This window comes from Zootoca vivipara, chromosome 3, assembly GCF_963506605.1.
Source record: "Zootoca vivipara chromosome 3, rZooViv1.1, whole genome shotgun sequence".
NCBI lineage: Eukaryota > Metazoa > Chordata > Lepidosauria > Squamata > Lacertidae > Zootoca > Zootoca vivipara.
In genome coordinates this window covers 99,670,168-99,686,334 of record NC_083278.1, presented here as the reverse complement: position 1 = coordinate 99,686,334, position 16,167 = coordinate 99,670,168, and the positions used below count along the sequence as shown (strand labels likewise).

General features: G+C 39.7%; 1 protein-coding gene across 1 annotated transcript in view; it reads left to right on the top strand.

Annotated features, from left to right (window-relative positions):
• The window catches only part of LRPPRC (leucine rich pentatricopeptide repeat containing), a 113,764-nt gene that overhangs the window by 91,163 nt on the left and 6,434 nt on the right, over nt 1-16,167 (top strand). The window contains exons 31-35 of the mRNA XM_035111198.2: nt 3,563-3,651; nt 8,065-8,269; nt 10,892-11,031; nt 11,583-11,698; nt 15,715-15,789. Coding sequence (XP_034967089.2) covers nt 3,563-3,651; nt 8,065-8,269; nt 10,892-11,031; nt 11,583-11,698; nt 15,715-15,789 — 625 coding nt within the window. The remainder of the gene's footprint in view (nt 1-3,562; nt 3,652-8,064; nt 8,270-10,891; nt 11,032-11,582; nt 11,699-15,714; nt 15,790-16,167) is intronic.

Genomic DNA, 16,167 nt, shown 5'->3' with positions numbered 1-16,167 from the left:
AAAGCTGTTTGTGATGCGTTCTGGGATAAGCCAACATTTCACCACAGAAATCTTAAGATAGCTTTAAAAAATAAACATGGCGGTCGTTCTTCAGCCTAGCACCTCTTCAGCCTAGCACCACTATATATTTCAGAAGTTTCTCAAAGTTATAGTGTAACTTTGTTGCTGTTGTTTAGTTGAAGTATTGGTGCCTCAGCTTCAGGATCTGTCCTTGCAGTGAACACTCAAGGCTGATTTCCTTAAGAATGGATAGGTTTGATCTTCTTGCAGTCCGTGGGACAAAACTCCATGGACAAAAACAACAGGCATATAAAAGTGTAACTTTAGGCAGTGCTATTTTTCTAGAAAAAGAGGTGCCGGAACTCACTATGAACACCTCCCTCTTTCTCTTAGAATGGCAATGGCGCCCACCTGAGAGGTGCCGGAACTGAGTTCCGCTGAGATCCAGCTGGGGAAAAAAGCCCTGCATAGGAGAATATGTAGCTGCCTTGTACCAAGTCAGATCATTGATCCACCAAGATCTGTATCATCTAGCGGTGCCATCTTTTGAAGAGCAAAAAAAGAGGACGCTATGATTATTCTCATTTTAAATACCCCTACTATATGTAGGCTATAGAAGAAAAAATCCCTGACTTTAGGTATTATCTTAGGTGCAAAAAAAGATGTCAGAAGCAGCCAAAACAAAAAACAAAACCTTTGGTCATAATCCAACAGGGCTGTGAAATCAAAGAAGGCCTTTTCTTTCTGCATATGCAGATAGGGCCACTAATGCCAAAAGTTGTGCAAAAATTGCCGTTTTATACAAGACCATTTTAAGCACTTGAAAGAAGCTGTCAGGATCACTGCCCAATATAATGCAACTAAATGAAAAAGGACAGAAGCAGGCAGGTGATCTGAATCCATTTGTTGGGGTTGCTGCCATCTCATTTGCATATTGCTGGAGGACATATGGGTTGTAGATTTTGAGCATGTTGAGAGAGTTGAGTTCGACTTTTTCCTAGCAATAACATAAACCAGCTTTGGAAACAAGATACGTTCAAAAATATTAATTTTTAAAAAGTCAAAACTGAATTCAAAGAGTTTACTAGTCTTTGTTGATAATTAGATTGGCTAACTTCATATAACCACAAAAGACTCTCAGGTGTGCAACAAAACATAGAACAGCTTTATCTTAAATAAGTTAAATATAAAAAAGCAAAATATAAAAAAAATTACCACCCAAATTGATTAGCACTAGCTGACCAAAAACAACAGCAGCAGCAGCAGCAGCAACAACAACAACCTATCACATGCAAAAGTACACATTAACAGAAAAGCAATAAAAAGCACAATGAGCAAAAATGGAAGATCTCGTTGCAGGTGTGCTGGAGAAGGGAGGGGGGGGCAGAGGTTCATGCATGTAATTCAAACCCATAATAGCATTACATCTGAACCAGCATAGTATATGGACACTAACTGAGAAATAAATGCTTGAAGAAGCACTCAGCCTTTTTTTTTTCTTAACAAAAATGATTAAAAAGGCAGACTTAAAGGAACGCTGAGGGGGTTTTTTTGCCATGGCTTCATTTAAGACCCAAGTACATAGTGTGTATCAGAATCACAAACCTAGTTAGTTAATAAGGATTATTCTTTAGGGTTGTTGAATATCAATAGATAGTACAATAAGCATTTATTAATTGGCATATATCTCTCTCGCATAGAAACGTCATAAAAATTCACACCTTCCCGACACATCAGTAGAGGTTGGAACTTTCCTTGGGAATTAAAGTGGTCAAATAAATCAAAACAAAATGCTTATTCCAGGTGCTGTTTTCTTAAGCCTGCTATACATAAAGCACTGCAGTTGTTAAATAAATTCCGTGGCAACAGGTAGTCTAGAAGAGAAACTAAAATATTTTATATTGAAAGGAGAAATCCAAGTTGAGGTCATTTTGGAGTAGCTTTGCCTTGTTTCCAGTGGAGCTGGAATAAGAAGTCAGAGCTCCTTTTTGTGTACACATTTTAAGTAAAGGTGTAGGTTTGTCTTTAAAAATCCATAATATCTAACAGCAGAATGGGAAAGAACTAAATGAAAGTGCTTTAAGAAAATTTTCGTTTTCAGATGCTTTTAGTCAGTCCCCAGGCCTGCTTTTAGAATTCTGATGAATTTTAGGTATGGGTCTAAAATAGAAATGTAGTAGTATTGGAATGAGGGATTAGTTCTGTAATAGTGGCTAACATCTATTTAATCACACTAAAGATTGGAAGACTGGAGAAAGTAAATCCTTTGTTATATGTAATTTACAGTCTCATGCATGAATTGTTGACTTAAGGACTTTGACAGATGGGACAAAGAGGGGGCGGGGAGGGGGGGGGGAGAAGCGGAACTGAGCAATAGGTGCTTAGCCAGAGATTAAGGGGATTGGTTGGGAGAGTAAGAAAATCCTGAGCCCAGTGACTGCATCTGAAGGCCCCAGAGGCTGAAAGTGACTGAGAGGATAGTCATATTGTGAACTCAGTGCAGGATTTTCTTGGGATTGATGAGAATAATTTAGCAATGACCCTGCTTACCTCCCAATCCGCTCAGCTCGTAAGTTCAAGTAGGTAGGCTGCTCAGTTGTTTGCCACAAGATGATCATGGTGGTTTATCCTGATTGTTGATATGGCAAATGGCAGTCCTGCATACACTCCAGCCAGCGGAGATGTTCTAACCTAGAAAATGAACCTTGTAAAGTTATCCTGAGATATTAAGGAAAGTCTGAATTTCATTAGTGATGTTGAGGGCATTTCAAGGCAGGCAATCAAAAAATAGAAAAGGATTTTCTGGTTAGTGTATGTTCCTCGAAAGGCTTTAACCAATATTATTAAAGCCAAGTTCTTGTTGATGTTTCAGACCCGGGAATGCTTCCCCCACCCCCACCCCTCCTTTCCCACCTTCTTGCTTTCTAAAGGATGCAGAACTGATGGATTATGAAATTTAGTTTTAAGACAGCAAAAGCAATACATTGAGGGTTTTATTTTATTTTATTTTTTTTAAAAAAAAAATCTGTATGCATCTAGATGACAGAAATTTGAAAATTAAATCAACCAAATGATATGGTGTTGGTTCATAATATCCCTTTGGTTTATATTTGAAATATACAGTGCTGAAAATAAATGTTTCGTTTTTTTATTTCAGAAAGAATAGTTTTACATTTTATAATTATGGTGACTGTTTTAAAAAAGAAGAGGGGGGGGGAGTATCCCGCTTAGGATACAGCAGAACAATGCTGGGCATGCAGTTATTTTCGTCATCTAATATGTCAGCATTCAAGAATCTGAACCGATTGTTTAAAAAAAAAATCTTGTACTTTGTTTCTTTTGTTGCTCATTTCCAACTTTGTCATCTGTCAGAATGCACAAAAAAATTATCCTTCTATAACCATTGACAGGATAACACAAAAGCTGTCTCCGGGTCGATATTTTGCGGCAATATTTTTAACATACGAACAGTAGTTTTTATAATTTCACCTTGGTGCTCAACCATTTATTATCGTATCAGAAGCATGTCAGTAATTCCTTTCTAAATGTCTGCTTCTTTTAGCGCTGAGACCCACATCAAGGGCTTCGTGCTGAACGATGCTGCCAGCAGCCTCCTCATCATAACGCAAGTTAGGCGGGATTATTTGAAAGGTATGTCACAATGCTTGACCTTTACGTCACATTAATGCCTCTGCAGATTTTTCTTGTAACGCCCTTCGAATACTTGGATAAAGGAGTCCATTTAGCAAATTACCTGCTTATCAAGCGCCTTTTGTGGTAGCTGAGAGACGTAAATTACTGTACATGCATTTATAATACAGCTTGAATATGAATGTACTTGTCATTTGACCACTTAGTCCAGTTTCCGTTCCATTTAACACAAGATGGGTTTTCTTAAGATGAATCACGGCTCTTCAGACATGCAAAATTTGTGCTCCAGAACGAGAGAAAGTACAGGCTTTCAAGTGCGTTAAAATTCACAGCACAAGTCATTTTGCTTGGAAATTAACATACTTTAGAGCATCTGAAACAATTCCCAGCAGTTTCTTCCCGCACATTGTGTTGGTAGTGCAAGATATCAAGTGAGTTAAATTGAGTGTTTAATGTGCATGGTTGTGCACTAAATGATTATAATATTGATTTTTTAAAAACCTTAATCTAATACTTTTTAATAGTTTGCAATACCAACAGTAAAGAAACCTACATTGTGCTTTGGTGCTCCTCTTAAGCTTACATTGTACGGAAACCCCAGTGTTGGTTGTGCAAAATAAATGCCTGAAAATGCAATGGTGGACCATTTTATTGTTGCAACCCTCTCTTCCACACATGTTGTTTGTCTTCAACTTGAAGGTGCTGCAAAGAATTGAAAGTGATGTTTTTACCAGGACAAAGCCACTGAAGTTCAGGTTTAGAAAACTGAACCTTAATGCAGATTTAGGCAGTTAACATTCAATTTTACATAGCAAGACTTGGAACTGTTTGGAATAACTGCTGGTTGCTAAGTGTTTCGTTGCTTATGTGGATATTTATTAAAAGTATAACATGAGGACTATTCACTAAAGGGTCAGCGTCCTTACCTCTCTTGTTAGTGAGTGCATTACACTGCACATAGTAATATGCTCTCTATATAAAACACACAGAGTCAAAATTGTACCAAGACTCTGTCTTAAAGCTGCTTGCTTTGCTTCCTGTTCTTCCTGTTTTGCCTTCCAGATTTAGATTTGTTTTGAGGGCCTGGAGTAGTAAATCAAGCTCACATTGGGAGGTTCTGCTAAAATTTGTGTGTAAACTTAAAATCTCTCCTTTTATGACAATTCCAGTAATTAAAAGAAGCTGAACAAGTGTGCTAGAAATTCAGCATTTTCACATGCCACTGAATAGTCATAATTGTTTGCAAATTCCCTTTCATTTCATGCCTCTTCCTCTCTGCCCGACAGCTCACTTTGAATTGATCATCACACCATCTGACTTCAATGCCTTCCCCTTCCTCATTCTCTTATTGCTGACAGCATCCTTCATTTTTCCCAGGCGTTGTAGCCTTACATTGTATTTGACTTCTTTCCTTTTTGCCCACTAGAGTCAGCAAAAACTAGGAACGTCATCATATTTTTTTTTTGCTGTATATGTGTATATTTTGCTTTTAAAAAATGTATTTGAAAGCTAGAAGCTCCTTGTTTTAAACAGGGCACCATGCCCTTTTCCCAAAGCAACCACCAAGACCTCACATGCCAGAGAAGTTATCCTGATCACAGAGCAGCTTCGGGGGTGGCTGTCAGGGATAGCTCCTCAGTCCCACACTCCCTGAGAATCTCTGCTCATCTGAGGTTTCTTTAGTATTTCTGCTTCATTTTTGCTCCATCCCTAACAGCAGCCACTATAAAGGACATGCCAAAGAGACTTCAACTCCTGCACCAAGCTTTGAACTTGCTGGTTAAGTCATCTTGTGTTCCTTTGCCTTTATCCGTCCCGATTCTCTCCTGAATCCTGCCTACTACGTGTACATTGGCACTTGGCTTTCCCACTGCTCCAGCAACACACAAACACATGTCCTAGTTTGCCCCTGGCAGTATCCTCTGACATGTGGATCATGAGAAGCTCCTGCCATAAGCACATGTCTTTGAGTTCATCTTCTAGGCCTTCCTTATATTGGTCATGCAAAATTCCCTTTCTCTCTTTTATGCTTTATTCCTAACATGTCTTTATAAACAGGTTAGAAGTTTCATGATCTAGAATCCTGAATAGTGAAGCGGCTGGTTGAATCTCTTGCATACATCCATATAGGAAATAGCTCCCAAAATGCACCTTACTGTGTCTTTGTAGGCCTCAGTTCAAGCTTTTCACTTGAAATTACAAGTGCCCCCGTTTGTGAAAAAATATACTTTCAGGTGGGTACACTAGCTTGTTGCTTGAAACAAAATGCTAAAGGAAGTGCATGCCCATAAATAAGTTCATAGAAGACCCACTTTCATTCCGAAGTGGAAAACCGAAACACCTACCTGTATGTAATCCTTTAGAATCCATATGCACAAACTAGTGATTGTAAATATAGCTGCTCATTTTCAACAAGCAAGTATTCATATATGAATATCTTAAAGCATTCTCATGTATGTATTCTTATAACAGGTAGGTAGCCGTGTTGGTCTGACGTAGTTGAAACAAAATAAAAAAAATCCTTCCAGTAGCACCTTAGAGACTGTATCTGAAGAAGTGTGCATGCACACGAAAGCTCATACCAATGACAAACTTAGTTGGTCTCTAAGGTGCTGCTGGAAGGAATTTTTTTTTATTTTGTATTCTTATAAGAAATCCTCCTGTTCATCCTTGCCAATTCGTATTTTTCTACCTTTTAAAATACATTTGTCAACTTCAGTTGCATGGTGTTTCATGGTGGACGCTTCCAGTGCTTTACAAATTATACACTCTTATGCATGCTGGCTTTTAGCCAGGTCTTAGTTAAGTTGGAGGGGGATGGATGGATGGATGTATACTGGAAGCTTGGTTTTCATTTTCAATTATTTACAAGCAGCTTGTAAACCCAGATTTGAGGAATCTGACCAAGGATGCTCATGGCTTTAAAACCATCAGTGCACAAGCCAAAAGATTTTCAGGGAATAGATTTTGATTAAGGACTTGTTCATCAAGACATAGTAGGCAAAAGAGCAGACAGTAGGAGCAGGAAGACGTCTGCCATTTAAAGTTACTAAGCTGCAAAAACACATGAATTGGGATTCCTATTCATTGGGCATTTTGATAGCCGCTTGTGATGTTGCATAGCTACAACCATATCATCTCCAGCCCCCAAAACTAAAATGTGTGCTCCAACAAATAACAAGTATTGTAAAAAAAATGTGCAAAGGTTAGGTTGATTATTACCTGCAAATATAGAACTCTTCTGTGAGAGTATTAAAAGTAAAGCGAAGAGCAGGAAACCAAACCATTCTCATGATATCTGCACCAACAGTTAAAAAGACACAGGGTAATATTCAGGTGGAGATTGTCCCAGGTTTCTCCTACAAAAGCGTTCTGGGCAGGAAAGGATACTTCCCTGAGACAAAGGTCAGACTCCACATTCTAATAGTCAACAAGACCAGACCCAAACATAATTGCACACCCTTAACCACACACACACATTCAAACATGCACACACTAACCTGTTTTTCATAGAAACTGGCATGTATTTAATTAGGAATAAAGTTTTACTTCCCATTTTCTTTGTAGATTCTCCCCCCACACACACACACACTTGTTTGTATCTTTAAAAAGGTCTCCCATAGGCCAAAAGCAAACAGTGTCAATGCACAGCTGAACTCCAAGCCCTGCCTTACGGTTATTCAAAGCCTCAAACTTCAAAATGCAGATTCATTCCCAAAATTGCATGTGTGCAGTTTCAAAATGTGTCAACACTTTTGGTATGTTCGCAAGGTATACAAGTCTTGCGTCTATGCTGAAATCCCCCCTCTTTGATCTTCTTTCAGCAGATATTGCAGATGAAGTAGCTATAATTGTATTGTTCGCTAAATATCAAAGCCCTTTCCCCTCTCAGCTGTTCCCATTGAACAGCTGGTGGTTGGGAAGGGGACCCAGAAAGTCAGATGAAATATGGCTCATGGGCCCAGAGGTATCCCACCCCTGATTTATACCATGGCTATATGCTGAAAATGAACAGGAAGAGGTCTACGGCATTGCTGCAGAAGATGCATGCCTTTACCAATACATCCTAGCCAGTTGTACTGACACAGTTGTGCCCCTCCAGATTGAGTGTAACCCTATCCAGGGTAGGCAGCTGACCAATTTTTCAGACATGGGAACTACTCACCCGCAGTGCCTCCGTCTTGCTTAGTAGAACATCACCAATATGAGGCTTCCATGACAAATGCGCAATAGCAAAGGTGATTGCTTTCTTAAGGTGTCACACAAAAGAACCCGACTGAGTTCAAGGGATAGGATCTAATGCTTTTTTCCCTATTGTTGGATTAAATATATAAATATGGAATATAATAGGCCAATGCCCAAGTTTCCATTCTGAATGATGACTTCTTTTTTACTTTTCCATATTCTGAATAGATGCAATATCTACTCTCAAGGCACTCCTTGAAAGTGGCAAGGTACCCATTCCGGTGGCAGTTACTCGACTTGTTCAGGCTTTGGCTAAGAAGGGAGATGTGGAGAATATAGCCACAGTTGAGAAGATGATGGCAGACCTCAGCGGCTCTCTTAAATTGTCGCGTATGCTTTACATCAATAACACAGCGTTGGCTCACATCAAGAAGTAAGTAACTCTGCAGTGATTATTGTTTCTGTTGTACAAGCCAAGAAAAGGGGCAATATGGTTACCTCGGTTGCCTTGCATATCAGTAATCTTTTCCTTCGTAACAGTTAAATGGATGCTAGAATTGGCTGCCATTGAGATTTCTTATCCTGGAAACAATGGAGGCTGGAGTCCATTTAATGAATTGCAGAAGCTGGCAGGTTATTACTGGATAAGTGAACTTTGAGTAGGCTAATGATGTCAAACATATGCGCTTATCAAATTCTGCCTACCTAAACGGAGCCTTGATTTAGGCTGGTGTCTGAAGTCTCTTCCTACTGTTCTAATTCGCAGCACGATGCACACTTTTCCACAAAGCCAATAGAAGGTTTTCACTTTGCATCAATAAACTTTAAATGTGCTTTTGAATTTGCTTTGCACCCCTAAAATTGAGCAGAATGCATGTGTGATTTTTCAGAGTTATAAAGGTATGTGCTGTATATGCAGATTCTTCCTGGCTTTGAAAGAAATTTTCTAATGAAGGCTTTAGAAACCTTTTAGACAACCTTTTCAAACCTCCTTTTAAAATAATATGCACAAGGTTTTGAAAGGATTTCTGTATTTTATTTTTCTGTTGGAAGTCGCCCAGAGTGGCTGGGGAAACCCAGCCAGATGGATGGGGTATAAATAATGCATTATTATTATCATTATCGTTATTATTATTATTATTATTATTATTATTATTATTATTATTATTAACATAAAAAGTGCATTCCAATTATGAGGTCTTCCTGCCCTTTAACTGCACACAAACATCAGCAGTACAGTTTTTCTGTGTGCTTTTTGCTTAAAATAGTGAGATGGCATTTTGTTTATTTTTCATATTGGTATGTATGGAAGGGCATTTCCGTAAGATTCACTGAGCACATTTTAACATGCCTCTCAAAATATATCTTTTACTGATATTCTCTGTAGAGATTCTCCCCCGTTTTCTGGTTTTTCTTTCGTACCAGTCTCACACAGTAGACTTGGTTGTTTTTTCTCCAATTTTGCAGCTCTGCAGAGTTATATTAGGACGCAGGTGGCGCTGTGGGTTAAACCACAGAGCCTAGGGCTTGCCGATCAGAAGGTCGGCGGTTCGAATCCCTGCGACGGGGTGAGCTCCTGTTACTCGGTCCTAGCTCCTGCCAACCTAGCAGTTCGAAAGCACGTCAAAGTGCAAGTAGATAATAGGAACCGCTACAGCGGGAAGGTAAATGGCGTTTCCATGTGCTGCTCTGGTTTGCCAGAAGCGGCTTTGTCATGCTGGCCACATGACCTGGAAGCTATACGCCGGCTCCCTCGGCCAATAATGCGAGATGAGCGCCGCAGCCCTAGAGTCGGTCACGACTGGACCTAATGGTCAGGGGTCCCTTTACCTTTAGAGTTATATTATGTCGCAGGCATCCATGTCTGAGGCAGGTAGGTCCGGTGAAAATACTCATGCCAAAGAGCCACAGGATAATTTTAAATAGTGTGGTAAAAACAGATAAAATTGCAAGCCACCTGCACAGGCCAATTTCCAAATCCAGGCAGACTGTTTTCAGACACTGATCAGCCAGAGAGAATTTGTTTCTGCAAGCCCTTAGACTGCTCAAAGCTACATACTGTGCTCAAACTTCATTGTGAGCGATTCAGACCATCTCTTATTAGGGAGGCTTTTACAAGAGCTTAAACACAGGTTTCTCTCATCAGTCTTCCATGAGAAATGAAGTACAAGGGAACTGCCATATGGAAGAACAAAATAATGTCTGTAGAACTCTACTCTTTTGTTTAGCAAGTACAATGTTACCAGCATACTTAGCTGCTTGTTCAGATTCCATTTTTATCAACAAGTTCAGCCATTTTTTTGCTAACTCCTGGGGAGAAAATCCTGCTCTATTAGGCATTCAGGTACTTCTTTGGACTGGAAATTGGCTCTAAACTCATTACAAACCTGTAGGAGCTGACAGTACCTGAAGCACAGATCCTTGATCAAATGTATCTCTCCATGAAAATTGTCTTGCAACCAGGCTCCAAATAAACTGTTCTATTTATTTCTTACACATCGCTATCTCATGCTGCATTATCCTTCAAAGAGAAAAGTTGTGTAGAGAAAGCTGTTAAATTTAATTTAATTTCGCCGTGTTTGAATCCAAAAAGACAGCTATGAAAAATTCAGGAAAATATTTAATTTAATATTTTGTAAAAAAAATACTCTTTGCTTGCTTTGGCATTAATTATTAAGAGGTTGTCCCTGGATGTTTTATTTTTGCTCTTTTATTATTTCAGAAGTAACTAACCAGCAGTCATCTTTGTTACGTTAAAAAAAAGCAGCATTTATGGCAGAGTTATTCAGCCATAGAACAGGTCAGAGTTCATTCCCGAAAGAAACAGAGTTAGTGCTGACTTTACGCACTCAGCCATAAATTTGTTTCACTTTGTGTTGTGACAATATCTGCATGAATGGAGTCGTGGGTACTTTTAACATTGCTACTCTGTGTAATATTAATGTAGTAATAAAATAAAACATTCATGCACCTGCTTTATTGGTTTAGGAACTCTTACATTAGAAACTAAACCAGTGCAACTTTTTCTTTTCTTTTTTACCCCTTTCTCCTCCAGCAATAACCCTGATGTTGCTGTGGAATACATTGAGACCATGTTTACCTCTGGAGGACTGCTTTCTGACTCCCCAAGCACAAGCATCTCATTTGTATTTAGGAAGTTGTTGGAAGACAAAATGGAGCCAGCTTTGGAAAAATGTAAGTTAGCCTGACAAAAGGAGCCCAATGGAATCACTAGTCCAAAAATTTTTTGACTAGCCTGTCTGCCCGCACATTCCTATTTGGTGTTCCTCTGCTGACAAGTAATCTCTTTGATCCATTGGAGGCATGCATCAGTGGAAAATGAGACGTGTCTTCTTTCCTGCAGCCTTCCACTGCTTCAAAACATCCTCCAAACCTCTGAGGGTAGATTGTGAGAAGAGGAGGGAGTTCTGAAAATAGTCTCCCTCCCCATTCTGCTGTTTCCATTGGGTCAAATAGCCCTCTGTCAGTGCAGAGATACTGACCGGATGCAACTTTTAAAAGTTAGAGAGAGTCAGAACTTCCCCACTTGGACAGTTAGGGACCAAACAAATGGCTGTTTCCAAGCCTCTGAGTCAATGGCATTGTGTGTTTCTGCCTTGCGTTTGCAGAAAAGTCACTAAATAGCTTTCAGTTTTACTTAAAACAGGCTGTAGCAATATATTTTGTTAAAGCTGGAATTAATCACTTACATGTTTTGTTTTGTTTTGATTTTTTTTTTTTTGCAGTTAGTGCCATGGCTGAACGGTTGGCCCATCAGTTTGGAATGTATCGGCCTGCCACAGACCTTTTCCTTCAGTATATAAATGCGGGAAGAACAGACGATGCCAGGCATCTTCTAGAGGTAATAACATATCAGGAGAGGGGACAGTAGTGCTGTGACCGCATCAAAAGAAAAGCAAGAAATAAACACAAAGGTGTCATGCCCAGGATGTGGCAAAGATACTTCTTTTAATTTGTCACATAATTTACAGTTGCTGTTTTCATGTATTAAGAGTTTTGTTTTGTTGTTTTGTTTTGCTGTGGATTGGAAGCAATAATTATATTCTAGTCTAATCCGAAATGCCTTGAAATAAGGGAATGAGGATTTAAGCAAAGGGTAATCTGTATCCATGTTTTGTACTGAACAATGTGTCGGTTTTATTAGTCTATCCTTGCAGGGCAATATTCTCTTTCCTCTTTCATGCCTCTGTAATGTTGCAGCTGCCCTGGTAGAAGTGTGTACCTATCCTCTTCTGCCTGTTGAAGGAAGCAGCTCCCCATTTTGCTTTTTTTGGGGGGGGGAGGGAGGGGATATCTTAAATGCCAAGACAGGGGAACAAACCAAAGCTACATTTTTTGTGATAAATTTTAATTGCAATAAACCACTTTGGGGGCTAAGGCTTGGCTGAAAAGCAGGTCACAGATAATAAGAAAGGTAAACACTCATTATCTCTACTGACAACTATTTTCAAACTGGTAGTGGGCATTTAGTTTTGTTTGCACACACATATCCAGTAGTGGCATTTTCTTTTAAGCAGTCAAATCTCTCTCTGGGAGCCTCTAAATGTTTTAGAAGCTGTATTTGCTTTCCGTTTGGTTATGTGTCACTGGCATGTTAACTGACAAATGCACGTCTCTAGTGGTCCGTGGTCTGTCTGCATGTCTGTCTGCCTCATTCTTTTAAAAATTGGCAATCTTCGGGGAGCGAGACGACAGCGTTCGTACCACTTTAGCAGTGCTAAATAGGAAGCAGAGAAATATGCAGAATGAACCCTGGGTGATAAGAGCTGCCATTGGCAGTGTACACAAACAGGCTCCAGCCGGGAGTCTTTCCCAGCAGGTGGCAGTCAAACAGTCACAATGATCCTGCAGATTGCTGCTTTTGTGTAGACTCCCTGTGTCAAATTGAGGCTTGTTACCAATTTCTGATAGTAAATACTGCTACATTCACTTACGTTCTCGCATAGCTGCTAAGTACTTTAAAGGGTAAACGGAAAGAAAAACCCTCTCTTTAGTCATCAGGAGGTTTTGTAGCATCCGGGGCGGGGTGTGTGTGAAATTGGTAGTGGTGAAATTTGATCCTTGCCTGCTGCTTATATAATTAAGCAAACTATATATGCAATGCTTGGGGTGTCTTTTTTGCGATCGAAGAGATGCATCCATTTTTAACGTGCACTGTAATCTCATGGTAAACCCCAGTTTACTTAGCTTACTAGTGATGCTTATAATAACTGTTTTACTTTATTTCTGTTCCGGTGAAGAATCTTGTTGGGTTTCAGCAGCTTTGAAGTGTCTCTAAATTCCTTTTTAAAGAATGCAGGCCATTCTTTAATACCATTTTGTGTGGATATTCCGCTCCCGGACCCCAGGCACGTCGACGGAGTGCATAGAAGCACCCCCCAGCTTGTTTTGCCCCTGTCCTGCCTTCTTCTGGGCCCCAAAGGACCCATGCGTTGATGATCGCGCATCAATTTGTCACGTGTATATAAAATGTCACGGGATCCATTCCTGTTATCTGTAGGTTTGAAGATAGAAGTTGCAACACATGTTTGTTACAAAACAACATGGGGTGGTTGGTTTGTTTTTGCATTTGAGGTAAAAGTGATCTTGTTCGATTTCAGGTGTCAGGGAAAAGTTATTTCTTAATGTGCTTTAAACATGGTACCCTGTTGGTGCAATGAACCTGCTTAAGCTTAGATGTACATGATTTTCATTACAGTAGTTTTAAAGTGACCACCTTACCTTGTGCCGATGTACAGTCACTGATTGGGGGAAAGAGAAATGTTTAGTGAATAGGAACTGTACCAAAAGACTTCACTTCCATGGTCTAACACTGGGAAGTTTTCAAGGGTAGCCACTGTTGGGAAGTCTGCAAGCAAGACATTAACCCAAAGGCATCCACCTGTTCTTGTTCCCCAGCAACTGGTTTTCAGAAGCAGACTGCCAACATCATTTAATAGCACCACCCATGAATTATCTAACACCCCTTTAAAGCCATCAGTTAGCCACCACGACACCTTGTAGTAGTGAATTTGTTCCTGCAGAAGTAAACCGTGACAAAGTACTTGCTTTTAGTTTGGTGGGTGTTTCAGTGTCTGAAATGAGGATATGAGTGTATTTTTGCCCCCTGCATTGAATGCCTGAAGAGGGTTAGACTGCAATTACCGGATGAAATACAAGGGAAGCTCCACATAGAGTGCACTGCTGCGATTGAACACTTTGCACATCAGCTGATGCACGGGGACAACCCAGATGCCGGTCACCTGTTGCCATTACGGCATCAAGTGACTGATAGGTGGGTGTCCCACCAGCCCCTGCCAATGTTGACCTATGGGGGTTGAGGAGATAAAGATCTGCCACATTGGGCCAGAAAGGTTCTCAGTCCACTTTAAAACCTCTTATGTGAAGTCTGAGAGGCTGCACTACGTACCACACAAATGCCCAGTTCCACATTTCTGTTGTTTGTAATAAAATCAGATAATATCTGCAGCTATGGCTTCTACTCTTTGACCACCAAAAAAAAAAATAGGTCAGTATTTCTTATCTTCTTTTTATAGATTGCTATTTGCTCTGCCATATGCCCCATTTATGACAAACGGTTGCTTTGAAAACATACATTTTGCTACCACACTGCATATTTCTCTCTCTCTCTCTCTCTCTCTCTCTCTCTCTCTCTCTCTCTCTCTCTCTCTCTCTCTCTCTCTCTCTCTGTGTGTGTGTGTGTGTGTGGTTGTAGTCGTCCCTCATAGAACAGTTGTTTATTTTGAGTTTTAGCAATTCTTTGAAAGGCAGGATAGAAAGTTTATGATGAATAAAGGATGTGCTGGGATTTCTACTTGGTTTCCTTTTTCCATTCATTGGAAGAGTGATAAACTTTATTTGGATCTATGATAATTTGACAAGGAAGCATTAAAGACATTGTGTATTCTTAGTGGGTTTTTGAATTAGTTCTTCTTCACGGATGTCTCCGGTATGTGTGTTCCTGTGTATACATTCTCTGCAAAGCGGAGTAGGCTGATACTTGGAGGTTTTCGCATTGACAGAGTGTCTTAAGCTCTTTCTTAGGGGTGGGAAACAGTATGCATTTTTCACACATGCAAGGATGACATCTGTGAGCATAAACTAAAATATTGTCTGACATACTTGATTTTTTTTTAAATCAAGGTTTTGTTTTATTTTTTTTAAAGAAACTCTAGTTTCCAACATGGGATAGACACTTGACTTGTCAGGTCTGTCACAGAAACTTTTTTTGAGTTTAACTTTTGTCTCTTGAGCACTGGCTGTCTGTTGCAGAGAAAGCCTTTTATAAAATAGAGAGATTGAAATCAGTCCTTTTGTATGCATAAGTGTAGGTAATTATACTTTAAAGAGAACTTGCTTTGTACATTTTAATTTTTATAAAGAAACGAGCAGTTATCTCCCTGACACCTTATTAAATGTATAATTAACCTTATGATCCCTAGCTCACTTGTGAATGCTTGGCAGAATAATTGGAGAGGAATAGTGTGTCGTTGTCCCCCCTTTTTTCCCTTTCTTTCTTTCTTTCACAGTCCTAAATCTCTTTTCTGTGGGATGTTAAAGCATTTGTTCATTTTCTCCCTCCTTTTTGAGCAAGCCTAATGCTTATTGTGCCAAGGACAGAAAAAGAAAGAGGGGAATTGCCTTGGCACCCCATTTGTTTTCCTTTCTGCAGGTTTTTAATAAGTGGTCGACTATTAAGGCCTTTGGTAATAATAATATAGTGCTGGTTATTGTGAACCTTTTTAATTGGAAGTTTTCACCTTCAGTAGTTTTATTTATCAAGAGCCTACGGTTGCTTTTGCTCATTTAATTCTCTCTGTGTCTCTCTTTCCCCCTCCCCTATTTCTTCCTTTCAAGAGATGCAGTGCAATAGGTGAACAAAAAAAGATGATGGTGGCTTTCCTTGCAAAGACAAGCCAGCAAGCAGGACAGGTATGTCAGCTCTCTCTCTCTCTCTCCCCCCCCCCATATTTTTCTAGCATCTTCACTAGTCAAAGCTCTCTGTCATGGATGTTGCCACAGAACCTGACTCTGTGCCTTCACAGTCATCAACTCAGAAAAGGGGGGCAAGATCTCCTCTTGTGTATCTAGGGAAGTTGGTTGATGGCGACACTTCCAAATTGTTCAATTAATTGTGAGGTCTACAGCCTTGCCACTTAATCTTTAAATGAAAGCCGAGGGTCTCTAGATTCCAACAAATAGGACGAAGTTAAAGAAAAAGAGGATAAGCTTTAAAAAAAAAACCTGAATTCTTTAATATGAGAAAGGGGGGGAAGTTCTTTTCAACAGTGCATTTTTGTTATTTATAAG